Raw genomic sequence first — 25,417 nt, forward strand, 5'->3', positions numbered from 1 at the left:
ACTTTCATCAGGGTTATGGCTAAGGTATCGGTTAATAGTCCACAGTCTGGCCACATGTGCATCTTCTCCTTCAGCAACATTAAAGAGGTTTAAGAAACAAACTTGAGTTTTGGGCATCTAGACAACTTGAGTTTCTCCTATGGGAAGGTTGGAACTACTGAGTGCCTACTGGCTGGCTGAAGAAGACAAATGCTAACTGGGCATCCTAAAATTTTATTTATTAAGGAAGACCTTTCTCTTGAAGGCCACCCCCACAATCACCCAGCGATCAAAGACACAGTGATCTACTGATACCTTTTTGGCTTCCTCAGTTGTTACAGAGCTTCCTGGAGATTCATCTTTTGTAATCAGAGTGATCCCATCTAAAAAAAGAAGCCATATGGTAAAGTCCCAGAAATTACAGCAAACTAGTTCTGTCCTCTGTCCACTGTCCTCTCCCCTCCCAGATTTGGAACTATAATTTTTAATAACACGAAGAATAAGAACAACAGTAAAACCAAGGGACTCTTTATCTGGAAATTCACTACAGGAAAGCCCTTTGAGCAAGGTCATATATCTTGTACATTGCTTTGCATATGGCCTATGCCCCAGAAATCTTGCTTATTATTAGCATCTTGTAAAAAAAGCAGGAGGGCAAGAAGAAATATCCACATCACATATAAGCTCTAACTATTCCAGCAGAGTCTATCAACTTAGTATGAACCAAGATCAATTCAAATGGAGAAGACCTCTTCTCTCAATTCTTAGTCCTTCCATGATTTTCTCCATTCTTAAGTGGCTGCTGCAGGACGTACTTTCTGAAGTACATACTGATTTAATCACTTGCTCCTGGAAACAGCAATGGTTATGTGTTTTATCTCATGAGAATGGCTGTTCTCAGAAGATCAAGGGATCAAGTAATTTCTGTATTCTTTTGTCCTGGACTTAACATGCCGTAAGCATATGACAAACACCTATTCCATCTAGGGTCTGCTGAAAAGACATACAGATGATCTGGGTTCAATAACATGAGACAGTATTCATATTCTCAAATGAGATAATATTTATAAGCTCTCTGCAAACCTTAAAATGCTACGCAAATACTAGCTATAATAACTACAGGCATGTAGATTGTTGTTCAAATCCAGGCTCAGACACTTACTAGCTGTGGGACCCTAGGCAAGTCACTTCACGTCTGACTGCCTCAATGTCCTCATCTGTAAAATGGGGATAAGAGCACCTACCTCCCAGGATTGTTGTGAGGACAAAATGAGGTAACATTTGAAAAGTACTTTGCAAACCAGAAGGTATGATATAAATTTTCTCTATCTCTCTCTCATTATGCCCATTCACTTACTTATTCTAATTACTTTTGCTCCTCAATGCAAAGTTAAAAGAAGTGAAAAATTAACTGTCAAAGAAATGGCTGCCCGTATGATGAAGTTCTATTTCAAGGTGAACAGATATATTCAACTCACTCCACAAATAAGTTGTACAAAAAGAACAGAGCTGAATATAATTTCCAGTTCTTATTATGAATGAGTAAATACTCTAGGCAATACTGGCTCCTTTCAAAACATATATTTTTAGAAAATAAACTGAAATTTCAGTGAATAAACACTGCAACTAGGACCTGCGAAAAATGAGGGTAGGTCTAAAGGAAATCGGGTAATGGGCTGAAAGGGAATTTCACATCAGGTCTAAAAGAGATCAATACATTTTCCTTCTCTCTTTGGTCTGACTTTGTGTCTTGGTGTCCATATTTCTCAGGAGGGAGTGGAGTGATACTTGGTGTAGGCTTGTATACACTAAGTTGACTAAGAAAAGGAATAAAATGCAGGAAATGATTGGTAGTAAGGGAAGGACAAAATTTAAGTAAAGCTGTGGGTCCAGTAAAAATTTAGTGACCCAAAGATTTTTAGTCAATAAAGTTTTCTGAACTTATTTACAAAGCTTCATAATTTTTTTTAAATAGCACAGTCTTTAAAAATATTGGCATGAAGTAGTTTTAGCTGGACCTTGGTTAAATGAGCCATTTTTAGAAGTATGTTTATCACTTAAGTTACGTTTCTTACAATAGCTTGGCAGATTCAGCTATACTGAATTTCTTAAATCTAAATGGGAAGCCAATAGGTCCCCACATAACATGACCCATTCAATTGACCACTTATGTTTAAAACAACCCACCTGGCTGGAGAAAACATAAAATGCCACTTTACCTTGAACGACAATATCCCAGAAATCACTTAGGGCTTTATCTTTCACTTTGTTTTGAAGCGCTTGCAGGTAACTGTTAAAGTTCTGTTCTTCTGACAACTTTAGTGGAGAAAGGGAAAGAAAAAGTAAACACAAAATATTCCTGTTTCTGATTTTTCAGCTCCTTCCTTGTTATATTTCTGTGGGTTTTTGGCTTCTGAATTTGTTTTATTCTATACTGGCCATAGCAAATTTTTCCCATGTTTTTTGATTGTACAATCTTTTCGGGTATCTAAATCAAAAAAGACAAAGCTTGTTCATCAGATAATATACTCTTTGCCTTGTCTGGTGATGTGATTTCCTGTATTAGCTTGTTTTCCTTCTGGGGAAGGGTGTAGGAACAAAACACAAGCTTTTTTTTCCATTAATTTTTCTGTTTTAATCCTGGGCCTGCACAGCTCACTCTTGTTTTCCCAGATTACTACTAAAACACTTCACGGTGCTGCGTCTCTTCCATCTGGGCACAAAATACAGTCCCTTTTTACAATGAAGATTGTATCTTTACAGCTTAAAATGTTCATATCCTTAGGAAGAGTATATGATAACTTACTGCAGATAACATATTTTATTTAACATTCTGTCCTTCCCTTTGAAAGTGACACTACTAGCAAATCAATGGCTTCTTCTCTGCTCTCTGGTCCTATCCTGTCTTGTCATTCACCAGGGATGAGACGGGGAGTGGCTTTTCCAAAGTCAAGCATGTTTCACTGATTTTGGGCTGTTCTATATATCTCTACCCTTTAACACTGTCCTGGGTCTTGGAGAGGTCTGGGCTTTGACTAAGAGGAAAAAAAAGACTTCTGATACCTGAATGGCTTCCTCTCTGAAGGCTTTGATGCAGTCAAGGCTCTTCATATAATACTGTAGCCCTTTGGTCTCCAAAAACTGGTCAATGTGGTGTATCAACTGGCAGCTTACTGGAAGATAAGGAAAAGAATGATCATTTCTCTGTGTTTGTCACATTTCAAGTATGTCATGGTTGTAATACAGCACAAATAAGTTCTTTTTGGGGGTGGGTAATATGTAAAATTCATTGCTAAGAATTCAGCACTTTACATACAAACCCCTCTTTATTTTCTATAATATTCACTGCTAATTAATGCTCAGGATGGGTGTGATTATAGCTAACTGTTCCTTTTTGGTATAGAAACCTCTGCATCATTAATTTTTACGAGGACTATTTTAGAATTCAGCAGTCATCTGAGCCATTCAAGGTTGCATTTTTAGATGAATGCATAATCCAAAATATATCTAGTCTAAGATGACTGATTAGATCTAGAACTGAATTTTCTTTGGTAACATGTTCTAAGACCATGTAAGCAATGCTTGCTCCTATTCTTCACTAATTAAATATAATTACTTTATATATTAGAGATGCTGCTGGTTTAACCACACTGTCTACTCAGGCTGGCCTATCTATTCTGCATGGTGCTGTTCTATACTCCATAAACCCTGTACTTTCAATAAAAAACAAATATGAATATAACCCCAACTGGTGACAAGCGATGACAACCATCCTGAGAATGCTTCACACACATTCCAGTTTCTAAGGTGTCAATGGCTGAAAAATGAGCTGTAAGATGAGGCTGCAAACAAGAAATAAACTAGACTTTTGAATGAAGAGCCATCAGAAATAGGACGGCAGACACAGAAGAATCAACAGGGATCTTGGTTGGCTGAGCAGAACTACAACAAGACCATCCAATCAGATAGCATGTGGGTTCATAATTCTTGGAGGCTCTTGCTCTGACATAACCTTTTAAAGGCTTTCTTTGCTGTTTGGTAATTAATGTTGAATGACTGAAATATTATAAGATGAACAGTTCTCCAAATCACTTCCTCCATTTAGAACTTTTGTGACTGAGAATGAGCACATACATTGTCAGATAACACCAATGACATTCTCAGTAAATCTTTAAGGTCAATATATCACCAACCACTGTGCACTGGTCTATGCCTTCTGAAAAATATGAAATCCAATTTCAAACACTTTTTTAAGGCTCCTTGAATGTGTGTGAAAATGAACTTGGGATAGAGAAAAAATTCTAGTATTTCCTCTTCTTCACCAACCAGGTGATCATGATCTTCATTATAAACAAGTTGAGGGATCAAAGGAAAGCACTTGCCTGTGACTTCAAAAAACTTAACCAATTCACCCTGCAGTTGTGAATTAATATTTATCTTCAGTTCCAAAGAAAGAATGACTGTTTAAATGAATCACTTTTAGTAAGGTAACCAAAGAGCACAACCTTGATTAGTAAGCAGAATAGAAAACCATCACCAAAATGCTCCTATTGGCGGAAGTTATCTCTCTTCTCTAGCATGAAAAGACCAAGTAATGAAAACATTTGCTATCTCTCACACCAGCCACACAGGAGAGCATTCTCTCATACTCCTTGCTATTCAGTTCATTCAAAACTAGAACATCGGACACAACTAAGAACTTCTAGAGTTCACAGAATGTAACTGCACAGACTTGGGGTCCCTGGCTTCTCTTACAATGAGGTGGAGAGATTCCCTACTTTGAGAAACTGTGGTGCACATATAACTATAATATAAAATACAAAATGCCTCTGAGAGATATTTAACTCAATAACCCCCAAGTTATTTGGGGACCTAATGCAACTAAAGAGAAGGCTCAAAAGTGAGAAAACCAGATTAAAACACACCCTATAAGATCCTATTAATAGAAATCTTGTGAAACAGCTAAGAGGAACCAGGAGATCCAACCTATATTTTCAGATCAAGGTCTTTACTTTACTTTACCTACTTTACTGGATTTAGATTGCTTTTTCTTCTACAGCTTTCAGAAAAGTAGTGAGATAAATTTGTTTTTCATCTTAAGTGTCAGAGGAATAAAAAGCACTGGATTCTACCCCACCAGGGATACCCAGTTCTATGGCTTGAAGTTTGGGCCCAATAGTCTCTAGAGACTATGTTTTGATCTGCTTAATATAATGAACCACAATGACACCTAAAAAGATCTGTGATGGATGATGCTTCGACACATCAAAATATCAGAAATGGATAAAAACGAGATTTCTCTTTCATAGTTTGGGGGCATTTCACATTTCACTACCAATTCTAATAAAGGTATAAGAAAACAGATGGTGGCCAAAAATAATATCCAGCTTTAGCTGGCTTATGCTTTTCCTTTTTTTCACACGAAGAGTCATTCATCATTAGTGTGTCTCCCTTGGCTTTCATTTATATCATAGGCCTAGGGAACAGTCCCTGTCACTCTGTACACCCAGTGAATCACAGCCACAATTATACTTCACCATAATGGACTTCAAAATTAGCCACTGATTCAATAATTCCCTTTAGGAGTTAATTCAGAAAAATGATCAGTGGAATAGCTATCAATCTCAGGGCACTAAGTTAGCTGAAGTGCCATCATTTATCTTAAGGAGTCTCTTAGAAAATGTCTGGTCTGTAGTTTTCCATTTTTCATCTATGCATTAGATATTAATTCACCATCCTGAATGAGTATAGATGTTGATACACAAAATTAGCCTTCAGACACAAACACCATGAGTGTGATGTTCTCAGAAGCAACAAGTAACATGAAAAGTGCAAAATCCTTATTGTTCTCTTCTAAATGGTTTCTCTCAAAGGCTGGCACATTCCATTTTCTTTCCCCAGAGAAACGTCTATGATGCTAGAAAGAAGTCATACTAGGATAACTGCAACTCACCATACACCAGTGCTCCTGGACAGGTACGTACAAATATGCATCATGTGCTTATCTGCCTCTGACTTTGTCTTGCTTTTTAAACAAAACTGTCTGCCTCTATTCTAAGCCATCAAGATGTTTTCAATGGAATAAGGTGAAACCATTTATTAGACCATTTTCCTGTCTGTAGGGCCCAGTAAACCAGCAAGTTCACTACACTTGCCCCACATCATGGCCTATCAAAGGTATCTTTGGCCACTTCTCTGAAGCCAAGCATCACACAAGATACCCAACTTCAGTTCCTTCAGGCTCAGTGCTGAATGCTTAAGTTTAATGGTTTACAAACAAAATTGTTTATAAAGTGTGCACACTGCAGAGATAAACAATGGAGAAAACTGACATGAACAGTTCCATTATCTTTAAATGCCAAGGACAACAAATTATCACTCTAAAAAATGATACTAAACACTTTTTTAAATGACAAAAATAACCATCCATTAATTAAGCCAATCCTAAGACAACCAGTTTTATCAGCTACTTCTACTACTAATACTACTGTTATTGTTGAAGAAAAGGAAACAGATGTCTATAATCAAAACAAGCAAATCATCCACCTGAAAAACTATAAACAGGTCACAATTGTCTGACACCTATTAACAAATTCACATGCTAAATTAAAATCACTGTTTTAAGGTTTTCACTGTGCTAGAAATATGCAAATGCTGTATTTACTTGGTGCTGTGAAATTACGGGCATCATGTCAATAAAACCAACCAAAACAAAGTCTGACCATAAAAGTGTTTCTTCTGTTCCGGTACAATGAATGAAAACAATGAGTGCCTTATATAATCATATATTTATGTATGTTTCACAATAACTAACATATTAAGCATGGTGTTATGCACAGAGAGGTAAATTCTATTTTATAGAATAGCTCAGGACTGAAATGATTTCATAAAAATAGATTTCTCCAAAAGTCAGAAATTACTCATGTTTGAGGAGAATTTCTTCTCCTTTACGTGAATTCAATAAACGTTTATTAAATGCTTGCTACGTGCATGTCATGTAGATAGATAAGTCAAAAAACACAAAGTAAAGAAAAGGTAATTTCGGGGGTAGTGAAGCGTAAAAAGGTCACATGTAGGAAGAGCGAAGCAGGTGAGAACTACAGGTACAGGGAACAGCCAACAGGCCTCTTTGGCTAGAACATGGATCCCAAGATAAAAAGTCACATGAAATCAGGTTAGAAAGACAAGTCAAAGCCAAATCATAAAGGACTTTAAAAGTCAAACAGAAAGACAATAAGGAACCACTGGAGTTTCTTGTGCAAAGGAGTGAAAAGCTCAACCTTTAGGAATATCAATCAGGCAGCTGTACGAATACAAATAAAAGTGGGAAGAAAGATTATCTGTACTCTCTGCTCTTAATGAGCTCAGATTATTCATTAGAAAATATAGAGAGACCTTATAAACAACTTTCAAATCTATCAGTTATTTTTACTTGAAAATGGCATTTCCACTAACATGGTCTATTCCCATACACACTGGATGTGTGTATATGAATGATGTGAGTATTGCTTATGTTCAGTCAGTTCAGCTGCAATGCTCATTTTGAAAGTGCAAATCTGTTGTAAGATGATCGATACATTAGGGAACAATTGGAGCACAAAACAAATTTCACGGTTATTTATGTGAGGCTTTGTCCCAAGAAAGTACAAACACTGAAAACTGTACAACTTGACAATAACTCATAAACGGCAGCCACCTTTCCAATGCCCATTCCTACAAGCAACTCCAGGTCTTTTTCATGGTAAAGTGCCATATTTATCATGTATCTTCCAGTGCAGTAAGAGCTATGAACAGAGGAGGGCTGGGATCCACTCAAGAACTCTACCACCCCCTCCTACATTCTGCCAGTGCCCCCGCCCTCTATGCCCCAGAGTCGCAGCCAGCGAGGCCATCCTCCTGCCTGTAGCTCAGCCATCCCAGGCTGGAGTGCTGATGAAGCAGCAGCCTCAGGTCTTGGACACCACCACTATTTCTTGTAATCTTTATTTCTTTCTTAGCCATTTAACATGTCTGTTTCAATGGCAGTTGCTGCCATTTTTATTAGGTTTTTTGATGTGCTGGTGATGAAGTTTCTAAGTGTCATAGCCCAGCTTCATTTTCCCCACAAGTCTGGTGGTTTTTATTGCATGATTTCACATAGGGAGAACACTGTTAGAATTGATTGTGTGCATGTTTCTAGATACAGATTTCTTTCCTCAAGTTCCAAAAGAGAAAACACTCACGAACACTGACAGCACAACTGGACAGAATGTACGTGAAAATAAATACAATTAAGTACAGAAGCCATTTCTGAGAACCAAGGTAAGAAAAGTAGGTCCTCCAGATGCTGCCTTCCAAGACAACAGTAGGAACAAGGGCCTATCTTCAGGACTTTCCATCTGTTTCCACTCCATCTATTCATCCAACAAGCATTTATTAAGCACCTTCCATGTACCAGGTACTGTATTAGTCACAACTGATTGATAAATGAAACAGCCCCTGGCTTCAAGAAGCTTACAATCCACTGGGAGAAAATAGGCAGAAAGGTCAGTCCAAAACAAATAAAAAGTATTATACAAAACAATTTCCTAGAGGAGAGGCACTAGTGACTGAATGACATGATTAGGAAAGGCCTTTTGCAAGAGCTGGTACTGGGGATCTAAGGCCTGAAGGAAGCTGCAGGGCAGAAATGAGGAGGGAGCATGTTCCAAATGTGGGGACAGACTCTGCCAAAGTCCTAAAATGGGAGATGGAATATGATGAATAGGGACCAGTGAGTGGGCTAGTTGAGCTGGACTGAAGAGTGCGTGAAGAAGAGTCATATGTAATATGCCTGGAAAAGTAATCTGGAATCAGATAGTAAAGAGCTTTGAAATGTTAAACAGAGGACTATGTAATTTATCTGAGACAAGAGGGAGTTTCTTGAGTGGGGAAGTGGTATGGTCAAAGCTGTGCTTTAGAAACATCAAACTGGCAGCTAAGTGGAGGATGAACTGTCTAGGGGAGAGACTAGAAGCAGGGAGACCAATCCAAAGGCTGGTGCAATAGTCCAGGCAAGAGATGATGAGGACCTGCACCAGGCTAGGTAAGTGGTAAGAAGATAGATGTAAGAATTGTTATGGAAGTAGAATCAACAAAACTTGGCAACTCAATGTAAGGCATGAGGTAGAGTGAAGAGTCACAGATGACTCTGAGGGTGTGGACCTAAGTTATTAGAAAGATGGTAGCACCTTCAACAGAAATAGGAAAGTTGGGAAGAGGCTTGGAACACTGGGAGATGGGAAGAGTAATGAATTCAATTTTGGATGTGTTGAGTTTAAGACGCCTCCAGGACACCCAATTTCAAATGTCAAAAAGGCAGCTAGTGAAGAGAGACAGGCTCAGGAGAGCTGGTGGAGCAAGTTACATAGACCTGGAAGTTGTCCGTATGGAGATGAACTCATGGGAGCTGATGATATCACTGGGCAAGAGTATGCAGAGAGGAGGACCCAGGTCTTAAAAAACAAAACAAAATGGATTCTCATTATAGAATACTAAGGGCAGACAAAGAAAAGACTAGAGTGCCATAAAAAGTCATGAGCCTTAGTGCATACAGGATGCTGTTCACACTTGCCTTCCCTTGTTAGCTTCAACCTGACAGCAAAGTAGATATAGGAATAAACAGCCCTCATCTTTAAAAATGTTCTGCTGAACTGTGGGGCTGAATCCTCCTTGTATATCAGCCTAAAGCTGCCTCCCTCTTAGAGAGAGGCAAGGTCAGTGGCCATGAGACAGACGGAATACATTAGACAGATGATATGCATAGTTGGTGGAAAAGGAAACTGAACCAAGGTAGGCGAACTGCTGACCACCTCAACTGTATGCAAACACTCACAGTTTTATCATTATTATCATCATTGCTTCTTCTTACCAATAACTAACAAAGTCAATTAAAACCTCACCATTTAAGCTCCACAAGTTAAGTCACAGCCCATTTTTTTCATGCTTAACGATTTTCTCATTAAATGCTGTAATTTCTTACAAATTGCACTAATAAAAGCAAGTCCTGCTGGGTGTTTTCCCCTCTTTTAAATGCTGCCTTTTCATTGATGTGTTAAATTAAAACCCCAGGCACTAAGAGAAAGAGTAGATGCAAAGTCTTTATTGTCAGAACCCATTCCTGCACACTATGAGTTCTCTCTCACTTTATTTTGTTGTCTGATTTTACTGTTTATCCAATTTTGAAGCCATAGGAGGAATGATATTGTGGGTCACTTCTTTAGTTTATCCAATGCACAACTTGGAAGTTTCATCTAAGAGGAGACACAAGCTTTATTCATGTAACCCATTGTTCAATGAGTTCACCTTGTAAGAAGTGGTTTTCCTCCTGAGTTAACAATTTCTCATCTAAAGGTCTCTGGACACAACAGCATGTTTATCCTCAGAAGAGCTGGAAAGCCTTCAGTTCCAACTCGAAGGAAGTGTTACAAGACAGAATGGTTTCCTCTTGGGGTGGAGCCAAGATGGCGGCTGGAAAGCAGGAACTTGCCTAAGCTCTCCCCCAAACACCCATAAAAATGGCTCTGAACAAATTCTAGAGCTGCAGAACCCACAAAATAACAGAGGGAAGCAGGGCTCCAGCCCAGGAAAGCCTGGATGGTCGCAGGGAAGGGTCTATCGCACGGAACCGGGAGCAGAGCAGGGCAGACCCCAGCGTGGGCCGTGCCAGGACCAACCAGACCAGGAGCCAGGTGGAACAGGCTGCAGGGCCCTGAATCACTGAGTTGTGGCAGTTACTAGACTTTTCAACCCACAAACACGAAAGACAATAGAGAAGATTAGTGGGTAGAACTGCTAGAACAGAGTGAAAGGAATAGGCAGTCGGCCCCAGCCCCAGGGGCCTGGAAGTGGTGCAGCTCTGGGGCTGCTTCCAGCTGCAGTTGCTTCTGGTCCCAGGCCCACCTGGTGGGAGGAATTAAGCGGCGGATCAGAGTGGGAGTGCAGAGCCTGTTTGGATCTGAGTTGCAATTCAGGTTGGTGGTTCTTGGGGGAGGAGGAGCGCTGCTGTGGCAGAGCTTGCTGTGTAGAAGTAGCTCTGAAAACAGCCACACAAGGCCCCTAAAGCTTGGGACAAAGTACTGTCTACTCTACAAGCAGTCATACCTTGACAAAAAGCTCAAGGGTCAAGTAGTTGGCTGGGGACATGAACAGGCAGCGAAAACAGACCCCGATCCAGAATTAGACTTAGGAATCTTTTTTTGGTGACAAATAAGAGCAAAACATACAGCAGAAAGTCAAAAAGCATACATCAAAAGCCTCCAAGAAAAATATGAATTGGGCTCAGGCCATGGAAGAGTTCAAAAAGGATTTAGAAAAGCAAATAAGAGAAGTAGAGGAAAAACTGGGAAGAGAAATGAGAGTGATGCGAGCAAACCATGAAAAATAAGTCAATGACTTGCTAAAGGAGACCCCAAAAAATACTGAAGAAAATAACACCTTAAAAAATAGACTAATTCAAATGGCAAAAGAGCTCCAAAAAGCCAATGAGGAGAAGAATGCCTTGAAAGGAAGAATTAGCCAAATGGAAAAGGAGGTCCAAAAGACCACTGAAGAAAATACTCCCTTAAAAATTAGATTGGAGCAAGTGGAAGCTAGTGACTTTATGAGAAATCAAGATATTATAAAACAGAACCAAAGGAATGAAAAAATGGAAGATAATGTGAAATATCTCACTGGAAAAACCACTGACCTGGAAAACAGATCCAGGACAGATAATTTAAAAATTATTGGACTACCTGAAAACCATGATCAAAAAAAGAGCCTAGATATCATCTTTCAAGAAATTGTCAAGGAGAAACTGCCCTGATATTCTAGTGCTAGAGCGTAAAATAGAAATTGAAAGAACCCACAGATTGCCTCTTCAAAAAGATCCCCAAAAGAAAACTTCTAGGAATATTGCCGTCAAATTCCAGAGCTCCCAGATCAAGGAGAAAATACTGCAAGCAGCCAGAAAGAAACAATTTGAGTATTGTGGAAACACAATCAGGATAACACAAGATCTAGCAGCTTCAACATTAAGGGATCCAAGGGCTTGGAATATGACATTCCAGAGGTCAAAGGAACCAAAGGATTTAAAGGATTAATATCAAGAATCACCTACCCAGCAAAACTGAGTATCATGCTCCAAGGCAAAATATGGATTTTCAATAAAATAGAGGACTTTCAAGCTTTCTCAGTGAAAAGACCAGAGCTGGATAGAAAATCTGACTTTCAAACACATGAATCAAGAGAAGCATGAAAAGGTAAACAAGAAAGAGAAATCACAAGGGACTTAGTAAAGGTGAACTGTTTTGTTTACATTTCTACATGGAAAGATGATGTATGTAATTCATGAGACCTCAGTATTAAGGTAGCTGAAGGGAATATACATATATACGTAGACAGAGGGCACAGGGTGAGTTGAATATGCAGATGATATCTAAAAAAATAAAACCAAATTAGGGGATGACAGAGGAATATATTGAGAGAGGGAGAAGGGAGAGATAGAATGGGGTAAATTATCTCACATAAAAGTGGCAAGAAAAACAGTTTATTGGAAGGGAAGAAGGGGCAGGTAAGTGGGAATGAGTGAATCTTGCTGTCATTGGATATGACTTGAGGAGGGAATAACATACACACTCAATTGGGTATCTTGTCCCACATGAAAGTAGGGGGAAGGGGATAAAAAAGGGGGACAATAGAAAGGAGGGCAGGTAGGGGGAAGAAGTAATCAAATGCAAACACTTTTGAAAAGGGACAGGGTCAAGTGAGAAAAACTGAATAAAGAGGGACAGGATAGGAGGGAGGGAAATATAGTTAATCTTTCACAACATAACTATTTATGGGAGTGTTTTGCATAATGATACCTGTGTGGCCTGTGTTGAATTTCTTACCTTCTTAGGGAGAGTGGGTGGGGAGGGAAGAGGGGAAAGAATTTGGAACTCAAAGTTTTAAAAGCAGATGCTCAAAAGAAAAAAGGTCTGTTTTTGCATGCAACAGGGAAATAAGATATACGGGAAATGGGGCATAGAAATCTATCTTGCCCTACAAGAAAGTAAGGGGAAAAGAGATGGGGTGAGGGGTAGAGGGGTGATAGAAGGGAGGGCTGACTGGGGAACAGGGCAATCAGAATATATGCCATCTTGGAGTGGGGGGAGGGTAGAAATGGGGAGAAAATTTGTAACTCAAAATCTTGTGGAAATCAATGCTGAAAACTAAAAAACATCAAATAAAAAAATCTAAAAAAAAAGAAACAAAAAAAATAAAATATAAGTTCTCCAAAAAAAAAAAAAGAATGGTTTCCTCTCTAATTTCTTACCAGTTCATTCTATTTAACCATTAAAACGTCAGAGAACAGAACATGGAGAACCTGAAGCTCATATGTTCATTAGTTAATATTTCCTGAGTGTACAGCAGCCCAGCAATATCTAAAGGACACTAATTCTCTGGCTTGCCCAATCTTTATCTCCAGAGAAGGATTAAATTGCAGACTAGCAGAACTGGGGTAAACTTCAGTAGCTAAAGGAAAATTTTTAAAATGAAAATGAAAGTTTTTAAAAAAAGCCTTTACTAGGTGAGATACTAATTTCTCTGATTAGTTTGTGTGAAGCTTGCCTGAACATGAGACAAAAGATTTAATAACCTTTTGAGGTAACTTCCAGCCATAGAATTACAGACTATAATCACCGAAAACAGAAATAGATGAAAAAGAAACCTACCACCTACAAGAAATTTCAGATAGAAAAGCAACATGAAAGATGACACCAATAAATAAAGTAATAAATAGTTATTTTACCCCTGCTATTGATCATCATGTTAGAATGGACATTATCAAACCAGGCAGAAAGAAGAAACTAGAGGAACCAAGAAGGTTTTAATAACAGTGCACTTGGAATAAAGCATTCTGGAGTATACTCCTAACTTGGCAATGGAATCTAATTAAAAGTTAGTAATTGAATGGAATTAAAATTCATGTATCACTTGAAGAGATACTAGTGAGTGATGAGTCAGATTTCTCACTCAGGAGGGAACCAGGGAACTGTCTGAATGTGCTTTTGCAAACATTAGAAGGGGAGAAAGAGCACATGCAATGTCTCTAATGCAACAAAAGTATTCTTCAACATTAAAAAGAAATAACAGCTCCAGAGATTCCGAAAAAGCTTTGTTTCATTCACAACTTACTCAATAAACATTAAGTGCCTACTATTTGCAGGAAACTATGGTATGTACACACTAGAAATGCAAAGACAAAAACAAGTCCTCGCTTTCAAGAAGCTTACACTCTTACAAGGAGATGAGGTATGCAAGCAAGTAAACAGAAATACTACTACTGCGGCTGCTGCTACTACTATTGCTATTACTAGCTAACATAAATAGTATTTTAATAATTATCTATTACTAAGAAACAAGGATACTATTAATAACAGTTAACATATAGTACTTTAGGGTTGGCAAAGCACTTTATGCTACATGTTCTTTTTTTAAAGTAATATTTTCCCGATGACACATAAAAACAAATTTTAACATTTCTTTTTTTTTTAAGTTTTGAGTTCCAAATGATAGAATTTGGATAGACCTCCCTGAGATGGTAAGCAATCCAATAGAGGTTACACATCGCACAACCATGTAAAACATTTCCATACTAGACATTCTGGGCAAGAAGACTTGAACATCAACAAAAATGAAAATGAAAAATAGTATGCTTCGATCTGTATTCAGACAGCATCAGTTCTTTCTCTGGAGGCAGACAGCATTTTTCATCATGAATCCTTTGGGATTGTCTTAGATCCTTGCATTGCTGAGAAGAGCTAAGTCTATCAAAGTCAGTCATCACACAACGTTGCTGTGACTGTGTACAATGTTCTCCTGGCTCTGTTCACTTCACATGTAAATCTTTCCAGGTTTTTCTGAAATCATCCTGCTTGTCATTTCTTATAGCACAATAATATTCCATTACGATCATATACCACAACTTGTTCAGCCATTCTCCAATTGATGGCCATCCCCTCAACTTCCATTTCTTAGCTACCAGAAAAAGAGCTGCTATAAATATTTTTGTACTAATAGGTTCTTCCCCACAACCTCCCTCCCCCCTTTTTTTAATCCCTTTGGGATACAGATCTAGCAGTGGTACTGCTGGATCAAAGGGTATGCACAGTTTGGTTGCCCTGTGGGCATAGTTCCAAACTGCTCTCCAGAATGGCTGAATCAATTCACAGCTCCACCAACAGTGCATTAGTGTTCTGGTTTTCCCACATTCCCTCCAACATTAGCCAACCTAATAGGTGTGAGGTGGTTATCTCAGAGTTGTTTTACTTTGCATTTCTCTAATCAATAGTGTACACATACTTTTGCATTTGAAAAAGTAAATACAAAATACCTGGAGGAAGGAGAAGGAACTAATTCTCAGGAGAATCTATTAAGGATTCTGGGAGAAGGTGGCACTCAGGTTGAGCTTTGGCAAAATTTTTGATTTTTTAACAATGGAGTGAGGAGAGAATGCGTTTCAAGTACGGCGTTGGGGGACAATCTGCAAAAGCAGGAGGTGGGATATTAAAGATTAAATATGAGGCATGTCAAAGTTTGACTAGAATGTAGAGTTCATTAAGAAGAATACAAAACAAGAATGGAAAGGAGTCAGTATCATTTATCCTAGAATCAATGGGCTGCCACTGTAGATTTTTGAACGGGTGAATGACATGTTTTAGAAAGATTATTTTGGTAGCTATATGGAGGATGCATTGGAGAGAAAAAACTACAAACAGAGAAAGTAAACAGGAAGCTGTGGCAGTAATCCAGGTGAGAGGTGATGAGAGCCTGAACATAAGTTATGTGGGTTTGGAAGAAGAATCAATAGCAACATTTAACTGGTGGTGGAAAGTAGCAAAGGAAGAGGAGTCAAGGATGGTTCTAAAGATATGATCTGCCACACTCTTTTCTTCCTCTCTAATCATCAATTTTTCCTTATTTCTAGCTCCTTCCCCACTGCCTACAAACATACCCAAGTCTCCACCATCCTTAAAAGTTCCAACTAGATCCTCCCAACCCCTCCAACTCTCATATTGTGTCTATCCTCCTTTCACAATGAAACTCCCAGAAAAAACTGTCTATACTCATTGCCTCTACTTCCTCTTGCTTCCCTCCCTCACTTCTCAGCCCTATGCGGACTGACATCTGATCTCACCATTCAAGTAGAACACTCTTTCTCAAGTTAGTCTTACTTGTCACTTCGGATGGTCTTTTCTCAATCCTTGACCTTCCTGACCTATCTGCAGTATGTGACACTGGTACTTCCTGATTACATTCTCTCCTTGGGGTTTCATGACTACTCCTTATGAATCGATGGCTCATAATCCATGTCACATTGCCTTACTGAGCATGTTCTCCCAAGATTTTGTCCTGGAGTCTGTTAGTCAGTCAGTAAACATTTATTAAGCACTTTCTATGTGCTAGGCACTGTGCTAAGCACTGAGAATATAAAAAAAGGCAAAAGACAGCGCCTGTTCTCAAGGAGCTCACAATCTAATGTGGGGACAACATACAAATAACTATGTTAAAACAAGCTGTTTACAGGTTAAATTGGAAATAATCAATAGAAGGAAGGCACCACATTAAAAGGGATCAGAAAAAGCTTCCTGTAAAAGGTGGGATTTTAGTTGGGACGTGAAGGAAGCCAGGAGGTAGAGAAGAGGAGGGAGAACATTCCAGGTGTGTGAAGGTAGCCAGTAAAAATGCCTGAATTTGAGATATAGTGTCTTGTCTGAGGGAGAGCAAGGAGACTAGTGTCACTGGATTGCAAAGGGAGCAAGTGTGCGTGTAAAGTTAAGAAGACTGGGAAGGTATGTATGTGGAGACTGGTTACGAAAGGATCTGAAGCCCATAGAATTTTATATTTGATCCCAGAGTTGAGAGGGAGCCACCTCAGTTTACTAAACGAGGGGGAGGGGGAGAGAGGAAAAGGTGATATGGTCAGATTTGTGCCTTGACAGCCAAAGTGAAAGGTGGAATGGAGTTTGGAAGGATGAGGTGAGTTGACCAATCAGATGGATATTGCAATAGTCCAGGCATAAGGTGAAGATGGACTACACCAAGGTGGCAGCAGCGTCAGAGAAGGGTATGTATTCAGGCCTTGGCAATAGATTGGATATTGGGAGTGAGAGTAAAGTGTAGAGGATGACCCCCTAAGTTGTGAGTCTGAGTGACTAGAAGGATGGCAATGCCTTCAACATTAATCAGGAAGTTACGAAGAAGGGAGGGCTAAGGGACGGGGAAATGAGTTTGGTTTTAGACATGTTGAGTTTACATGTTCTATGGGACAACCAGTTCAAGATGGCCAATAGGCAGTTGGATATGTGAGACTAGAAGTCAGCAGAGAAGTTGAGGCTGGATGAGTAGGTCTGATAATCATCAGCAAAGAGATGAAAATTGAGTCCATGGGAGCTGATGAGATCACCAAGTGAAACTGTATAGAGGAAAAACAGAAAAGGGTCCAAGACAGAGAGAATGGTCTCAATTTGGGCGGGGGGGGGGGGGAGCGGTAAAATATGAAGCAAGGTTCTCAGCAGAGAAGGTAGTGGAAGGGGTAAGTTACAGGAGACGTGAGGAGGAATGAATAGGTCTGGACTCTAGAGCTGCTGTGGTGAGAGGGGTGGTATATTAATTAAAGAGATGTAAAAGGATTGCCTGGCAGCAGTGAGGACCTGGATGAGATTTTGTAAAATTAATTTGTAAAGGATGTAGTCAGCATGGCTTCCTGATTTTTTCCACCTTTTTCAACAGCATGCATGTAGCAGCAAAGGCAATGGATGATGGGAGTGATACAAAGCTGAGACTTGGCAAGACTAAATTAGTGATACAATAAGGGAGCAGGGAACTTAAGAACCCTGGTTCACCAAAGGGTCAAAATGAGGAAGGAAGGAGAGTGCAGACAGTGCCAGGATGATGGTCTGGGTAAGAACTGAGAAATCAGAAGACCAGAGGTCACAATGTGTACTAAGAATAGGGTTTGGGGGTTGTGAGGCAGAGGGGGAGACAGAATGAAAATAGATTGTGATCAGATGAGAAAATTTTAGAGTTCATAAAGAAAGAAGTAGAACATCTGTGGGTGAAGTCAAGATCAAGTGTATAACAATCTTTGTGTGTAGCTGAGGTGGGGCTCATGGGAATTGAGTAAGCTGAGCAACTGTGAGGTCAGGATACTTGAGAGAGTATTAATATGTATGTTGACAAGTCTCCTAGTATGAGGGCAGGAATAAGGAAGGAAAAACTGTGAGCAAATACCAAACTCATTAAGAAGAGTATCTTAGAGGACAGCAAACAACTATCAGAATTCTGAAGAGGTGGTAGTTACGGATTGAGTGAACCTCAGAGGACAGGTTACTCAATGATGGTGGGAGAGGAAAAGACTGGAAGTAAAAATGGGGAGCAAGGAGTATTCCAACTCTTCCCCTCGACCAATGGGGAGCATGGGAGGGGAGTGAAAAGTAAGCCAGTGCTTAAAAGGGAAGCCAGAGAAACTGTCATCAGGACAGAGCCAGGTTTCCCTGAGAGCCAGAAAATGGAAGGAGTAGAAAGGGAAAAAGATTTAAGATGAGGCCAAGTTTGTTGCCAATGGAGCAGGCATTCCATAGAGAATAGAGGAAGAAAGTTTCCCTTAAATCTTAGCAGTTGCTTGGTTTGTTCTTTATCTTGACTACAGTCACATCCAGGCCGTACCTACATTAAAGGGTTGTTGTAAGGATTAAATGAGATAGTATTTGTAAAGCACTTTGCACAGTACCTAGCATATAGTAGGTGCCATATAAATGCTTATCTCACCAACCCCCAAGAGAGCTCAAATTCAAAATGCCCAGAAGAATTCATTACCTATCCCCCACCTGAAACTTCTACCTCTGTGGAGAGCTTCGCCATCCTTCTAGTCACTCAGATTTGCGACCGCACACTCTAACTCCACATCATTCTGCGCATCCATCTCCAACTCTCCACCCCGGACAGCCACCACCCAAGTTCAGGCCCTCCTCAACTCTCACATGTCCTACTATAATAACCTCCTAACCTCTTAGGGAGATCTCCCAGCAAGGTCTCTGTTTTATGTCTCTCCCCTTTTCAATCCACACCCTACATACCTGCCAAAATGATTTTCCGCAAAAATGGTCTGACAGTGTCACTCCCTTACTCAATTCATTGCAGCAGTTCTCTACGGTCTATAAGATAAAATATAAGCTTCTCTGTTTGCCATTTAAGAAGGTCCCAAATGACTTTCCAGCTTCAATATGCATCATTCCCTTTTCCACACTCTTCTACTGAAACAAACTTCTCTTGGTTTTCCTCTCATGTGACATTCCACCCTTTATCTTCATGCCATCGCTTGGACTGCCTTACATGCCTGGGATGCATTTTATCTCCTCACTTTCACTTCAAGAATCCAAGTGTCACATTCTACAGATGACCCTTCCTGATCCCTCCCGCTACTAGTGTCTTCTTCCTGAAACTACTCTGAATTAGTTTTGTATATAGTATGTATTTTTTCACATATGTACATACTATTCCCCCGCACCCCCAAATGTAACTACCCTGAGGGCAAGGACTACTTCATGTTTGTCTTGGTGTCCTTAGTGCCTAGTACACAGTGAGTGTTCAAAAGATGCTTGTGGACTAACCAGTGGCAGTGTTCTGTAATTCAACGATTAGAGAAATCTGGAAGAGGAGGTTTAGGATGAAAGATAATGGATTATGTTTTGCACATGCTGAGTTTGAAATGACCCTGGACAGGCAGGCAAAGATACCTAAAAGGTGGTTGGTAATGTGTCACCTGAGTTCTAAAGAGAGATGGAGACTGGATAAAAAGATTTGGGAGTCATTTTTGAAAGATGATAATTGAACCTATGGTAGCTGATGAAATCTCCAAGAAACCCTGTGTTAATACTCAAAGAGCTTAAATCCCTTTCCTTCCCTATTTTCCTTATTCCTCTCTCAATTTCTTAAATACTCTACTGATATAGCCTCAAGGCAAAAGAAAATAGCACAAAAAATGAATTTCTCCTTTTCTGCTTGAATTAAGCATAATGGATTCTGAGAACTGGAGGAGCAAAAGGTCCAAAATAATTTATGAATTCAGGTCTGGCTTAATTCTAAGAGCTCTGCATGTAAGGACAACACCGTGTGATCACAAGGGTTAGGAAGCAACGAATATCAGAGAAGGAAAAAGATGGCGTTTGTTGGGACTCAGTGATGATGGATAATATCAACTACAACTGCATACTGAGTCCAAAAGGCCAACTATAATACAGACATAGCTACTATGATCTAAGTAATTCTCTAGAGAGACAAGTGGTGAGGCAGATGGTTCAAGGAGTCTGCTTCTACTGCCATTACTAAATAAATGAGTGGAAGTAGGAAGGAGATTATTATTAGTTCCTTGAGGACAATATTATATATCTTTTGCATCTTCCAGAGTGTATTACACTGTTAGGCATATAATCATTACTTACTACATATCTGCTGAACTGAAGACAAGTGGAGTCAAGGAGTGCACAGGAAAGAAAAATGAAAGAAAATGTTTTGTTTTGTTTTCAACTTACTCATTATTCTGTCTTCCTCCCCTATTCACCTACAGGTCCTAAACACTGTCAGTCAAACAGCAAGTCTCTGAGGCAGCAAGGAAGGAGCTAAGGGACACAGGAGATTAAGGAATATTCTCCCACAAAAATCACTGATGAAGATTCTTTGGAATGGAGTGAACAACCCATCATATTGTAATTGCTAACCTGCTTGTGAAATCTGTCTTGAAAATGGACTCTCAAATGCTGGCTTCCATTCAGGATCCTGTTCCAGTTGAATGCTAGTGAAAAAAATTAGTTCCGGCACTATGTTTAAAATCAAAAGACTGGGAACTCAGACAAAAGCCTAGTGCTGCCCCAATCAGGCCTCACGTAATATGCCTGGAGCCAGACGATGGGACCCTCAAGAGAAGGCCTAGTGCTACCACACTACAGTTTCAGACAACAGACAGAATGCCAACAGGAGAACAAACCTGTCATTCTCAACTCATTCTCACTCATCTCATTAAGCTATTAAAGCTTAAGGCTGCACTAAGACTGTTGGGACACCCTGCATGTCCACCTAGGGACCAAATCTTGTTATATCTATCTCAACATCTATTGATCTGTTGTTGACCTATCTCCACTCATATAGTTGTCACTTCAATTCAGGCCCTTATTACCTCCTTCCTAGATTACTGCAACAGACTGCTAATTGACCCCTCCGCATCAAATCCCTACTCTAATCCATTCTCCATGCAGCTGCCAAAGTGGTTATCCTCAAGTACATTTCTGAACATGTCACCACCCTACTCAATGAATTCCAGGGTGGTTAGGCATTTAAAATTCTTCACAATCTGGTCTCTACTTTTCCAGACTTTTTATACATTACTCCTCTCCACAGACTCAATGGCCTAGCCTTCCAAGCCTTCTTACTACTTCTCGCACACAACACGTTTTTTCACACTAATCTACATGTCTTTGTATGGGCTGATACTCATGCGTAGAAGGCTCCCCTTCTTCACCTCTGCATCTCTGATACCTGATTTCCTTCAAGACTCAGCTTAAAAGCCATCTTCTGCAAGAGGCCTTTCTGTCCCGCCTACCTATAAGAAATGATAAGCAGGATGGTTTCAGAAAAATCTAGGAAGACTTATATGAACTCCTGCAAAGTGAAGTGAGCAGAACCAGAACACTGTATATAGTAACGGCAACATTGTAATGATGATCAACTGTGAAAGATATGGCTACTCTGATCCAAGACAATTCCAAAGGATCCACGATGACAAATGCTCCAGAGAGAGAACTAATGAATTCTGAATGCAGACTGATGTATAGGTTTTTTTACTTGTTTTTTTTGTCTGTTTTCTTTTGCAACATGGCTAATACGGAAACGTGTTTTGCATGATTTCATATGTATAATTAATATCAAATTGTTTGCCTTCACAAGAAGGGAGGAAAGCTGGGAGGGAGAGATTTTGGAACTAAAAATTTTTAGTTCCTACTAAAAATGACTGTTAATTTTTTTTTTACATATAACTGGGAAATATTTAACAAAATAAATTTTAAATTTGCCTGATTTAAATATCCCCACTCCCAGAGGCTGTAATCAAGGCTAAACTTAGAAATATTTGCCCCTTCCTCCCTTTCCAGTCTTTTAACAGCTTTCTCTACATTCTGCAATCCAGTGACACTGACCTCCTTGTTATTGCTGGCACATGACACTCCATCTCCTCACTTCCTTGCATTTTCACGGACTATTCCTCGTGCCTGGAACTCTCTTCCTTCTCATCTCTGCCAGCTTCCTTCAAGTCTCAGCTAAAGTTCTATCTTCTATAAGAAGTGGTTCTTAGGTCTCCTTAATCTCTGTACCTTTTTTTCTGAAATGATGTCTAATTTATCTTGTATATATCATCTCCATTACACTATGAACTCCTTGAGAGTAGGGACTGGTTTTTGCTTTTATTTGTATGTGCGGCTAATTTAGCATGGTACCTGGCACACAGTGGGCATTTAATAAAGACCTGTTGACCTGTCAAAGGTACACTTAAAATCCAATGTGATATGTTGGTTTTGTGATGAAGAATTAAAAAATATGTGACAAAGTCTGGTGAAGCCAATGCCAAATCATGTAAAACAAGTGAATAAAGTGGAGAAAAGATGTATTACATATTAAAAGTTTTTTCAATGATGTAAAATTAAAACTATCTAAGATTTGTTGTATGTCAGTAAGTTTAATTCTTTTCCCTTGTCTCAATTTGCACACTACTCGATAGAAATCAATGAACATTTATTAAGTGTGTATTATGGAAAGGACTGCTGCATCCCTAGTTTTGGCACTAACCAGATTTTTGCTGATTATCCGAAATCCACTCTCCACATGCTCCACCTTGGGAAGTAACCACTGAGTGGGTATAATGAGTAAATTCAATCTAGGCCCTAACCACTCCTACATGTCCCTTGACACAGTAGGCCCAAAGGAAGAATTAGCATACTTATTGCTTCTCACTACTCTTCTAGACCCTTTGCCTCTCCTACTTTGAAGATTTACCCCCACCATTTATTTTCAGTTCTAAATCGTTTTGTGTCATAGAACCTTTTGGCAATGCAGTGAAGCCTATGGGACCCTTTCCAGAACAACGTTTTTAAATTCATAATATAAGATCATGGAAACCTATGGTTCTGAAATAGTTAACAAAGTATTTTTTATAAGTTCATAGATCCCAGATTAAGAATCTTTGATCTGTATGACTGACCTACTAGCCTACTCAAATACTGATGAACAAAGCTAGAGAAAAATCATAAAAATACACTGACTAGGTCCACTACAAATTTATGTTACATAACTGGGTCCTCACTGCGGCAAGGCAATCCTTGCACACCTTCCTAATTAACACACTATCCCACTCACTACAGTGGTTTTTCTAAACCTTTTCATCTCTCATCAAACCTCCCATGGTTCCCTCTGCTCCCACTCTCTCAGCTGGGAACTCTGCCTTATATCTTACAAAAAACAAACAAAAAAACCAGAAAATGAAATACTGAAAATATTTGCCAAGAGCTTCCTTTCTCCCCACCTCATCTCACATCACCCAGATACCTTCTGCCACTATCTACTCTATTGTGTCTTACAAGGAAAAGCCCTACTAAGGCATACTCCTCTACATGCACAGGTGATCCAATTCCATTCCGTCTTCTCCTGCAAAAAATTCCCCCTTTTATTGTCCTTACTTTCCCACTTATCTTTAACCTCTTCCTATTTAATAATGGCTACTTCTCTACTGCCTACAAACACACCCATGTCTCTTCCATCCTCAAAAAACCCTCACTTTATCCATCTATCCCCTATCTCTCCTGCTGCACTCATTAAGAAGACTATCTACAATAGGTACCTTCATTTCCTTTGCTCTCACTCTTCTGAACTCTCTTTAGTCTGGTTCCTGACTTCAAAATTCAATGGAATTTACTCTCTCCAAAGCTACTAAGGATCTCTTAATTGCCAAAGCTAATAGCATCTTCTCAATTTTCGTTCTTCCTGACCTTTCTGCAGCCTGTGACACTGTCAATCACCCTCTTCTCCTTGATGGTGGTAGTGGTAGTGGTGGTTGTCCTTCGTTCTCAAAGAGGACCAAAATGATACCACTATGTTAGAGTCAAGTAACGATGTGTCTGACCCTGGCTGATCAAATCAACACAAGCTTGGAAGGCTCTACCACAGACAGGGCACAAATAGTGAACAGTTGAGGTGAATTCTCTAAATCTGTGCATCTCACGTTTCTTTTGAGCTACTTCAATTCTGCTTTGCTCATTGAGCAGGGCACCTTCTCTGATGAGGGCACACCCTGCTGGACGGTCCTCTTCTTGACACTACCCTATCTTAATTCTCCTTTGCTGGACCTTCATCCAGGTCATGCCCGATAATAACTGATGTACCACAGTGCTCTGTCCTGGGTGCTCTTCTCCTTTCCCTCTATACTACTTCAGTCGGTGATCTCATCAGTTCCCATGGATCCAATTATCATCTCTATGTTGATGATCCTCAAATCGACTTATTCAGCCCTAACTTTTCTGCTGACCTCCAGCCTCATACTTCCTATTACCTATTAGATATCTCACAGTGGATATCCTATAGACTTCCTCAACTCAACATGACTAAAACTGAACTTATTACCTCCCCGCCCAAAAACTCTCCCTTCCAAACTTCCATACTTCTCTCGAGGGTACCACTATCCTCCTAGTGACCCAGGCTTCCAAACTAGGGGTCATCCTCAGCTCCTATATCTTATTTTCAATATCCACTCTCCTGCCAAGTGGCAATCAGTAAATGAGAAGATCTTTCCTGCCCATTTGAATAGGTTTCGGGGGGTCCTAGGGGGAGTGGCTAAGATCGGAGCCAATGGTAGGCACTTGAGTTCTGGTTGCTCAGATGACGTTCTAGTCAACGGGATGACATCTGGCGACTATATAAAAGGAGAGAACGCAGCTTAGAGATTGAGATGTAGTGGAGGCAGGAGAAGAAGCAGTGGTGGTGGCGGCAGCGGAAGCAGCGCCGGGGGCAGCAGGCGCTACTGAAAGCAGGACTCACCCTCATGCAGACCGGAGAGTGCTGAGCAAGGGCTTGGGGCCAGCGGGTAATCTTCTTACTGGAGGGCCCTAGCATTGCAGGGAAGCACCAGTATGGCTTGGCTTGCTGCCATAATATTTTTCTGTAACCTCCTGGTCACTATTATGAGTTGGGCATATTGGTTTTGGAAGGTTCTTGCCAAGATATCAAACTGGGGACACTGGTCTGTGGGTCTGCTACTTTGGAGCTTCAGTAAATGCTTTAACTCCTCTGCCTTCTACTTAGAGAATTCCTTATATCCTGTGATTCTGGACCATTCAGGTACATTCATGATTTTCTT

General features: G+C 39.9%; 1 protein-coding gene across 1 annotated transcript in view; it reads right to left on the reverse strand.

Moving 5' to 3' along the window:
* XRCC5 (X-ray repair cross complementing 5) overlaps positions 1–25,417 on the reverse strand; it is a 114,598-nt gene that overhangs the window by 17,645 nt on the left and 71,536 nt on the right. Inside the window, exons 17-19 of the mRNA XM_036756969.1 lie at positions 3,043–3,152; positions 2,199–2,295; positions 295–362 (exon numbers count right to left, since the gene is read on the reverse strand). Coding sequence (XP_036612864.1) covers positions 295–362; positions 2,199–2,295; positions 3,043–3,152 — 275 coding nt within the window. The remainder of the gene's footprint in view (positions 1–294; positions 363–2,198; positions 2,296–3,042; positions 3,153–25,417) is intronic.

This window comes from Trichosurus vulpecula, chromosome 4 (genome assembly GCF_011100635.1).
Source record: "Trichosurus vulpecula isolate mTriVul1 chromosome 4, mTriVul1.pri, whole genome shotgun sequence".
In the NCBI taxonomy this organism is placed as follows: Eukaryota; Metazoa; Chordata; class Mammalia; order Diprotodontia; family Phalangeridae; genus Trichosurus; species Trichosurus vulpecula.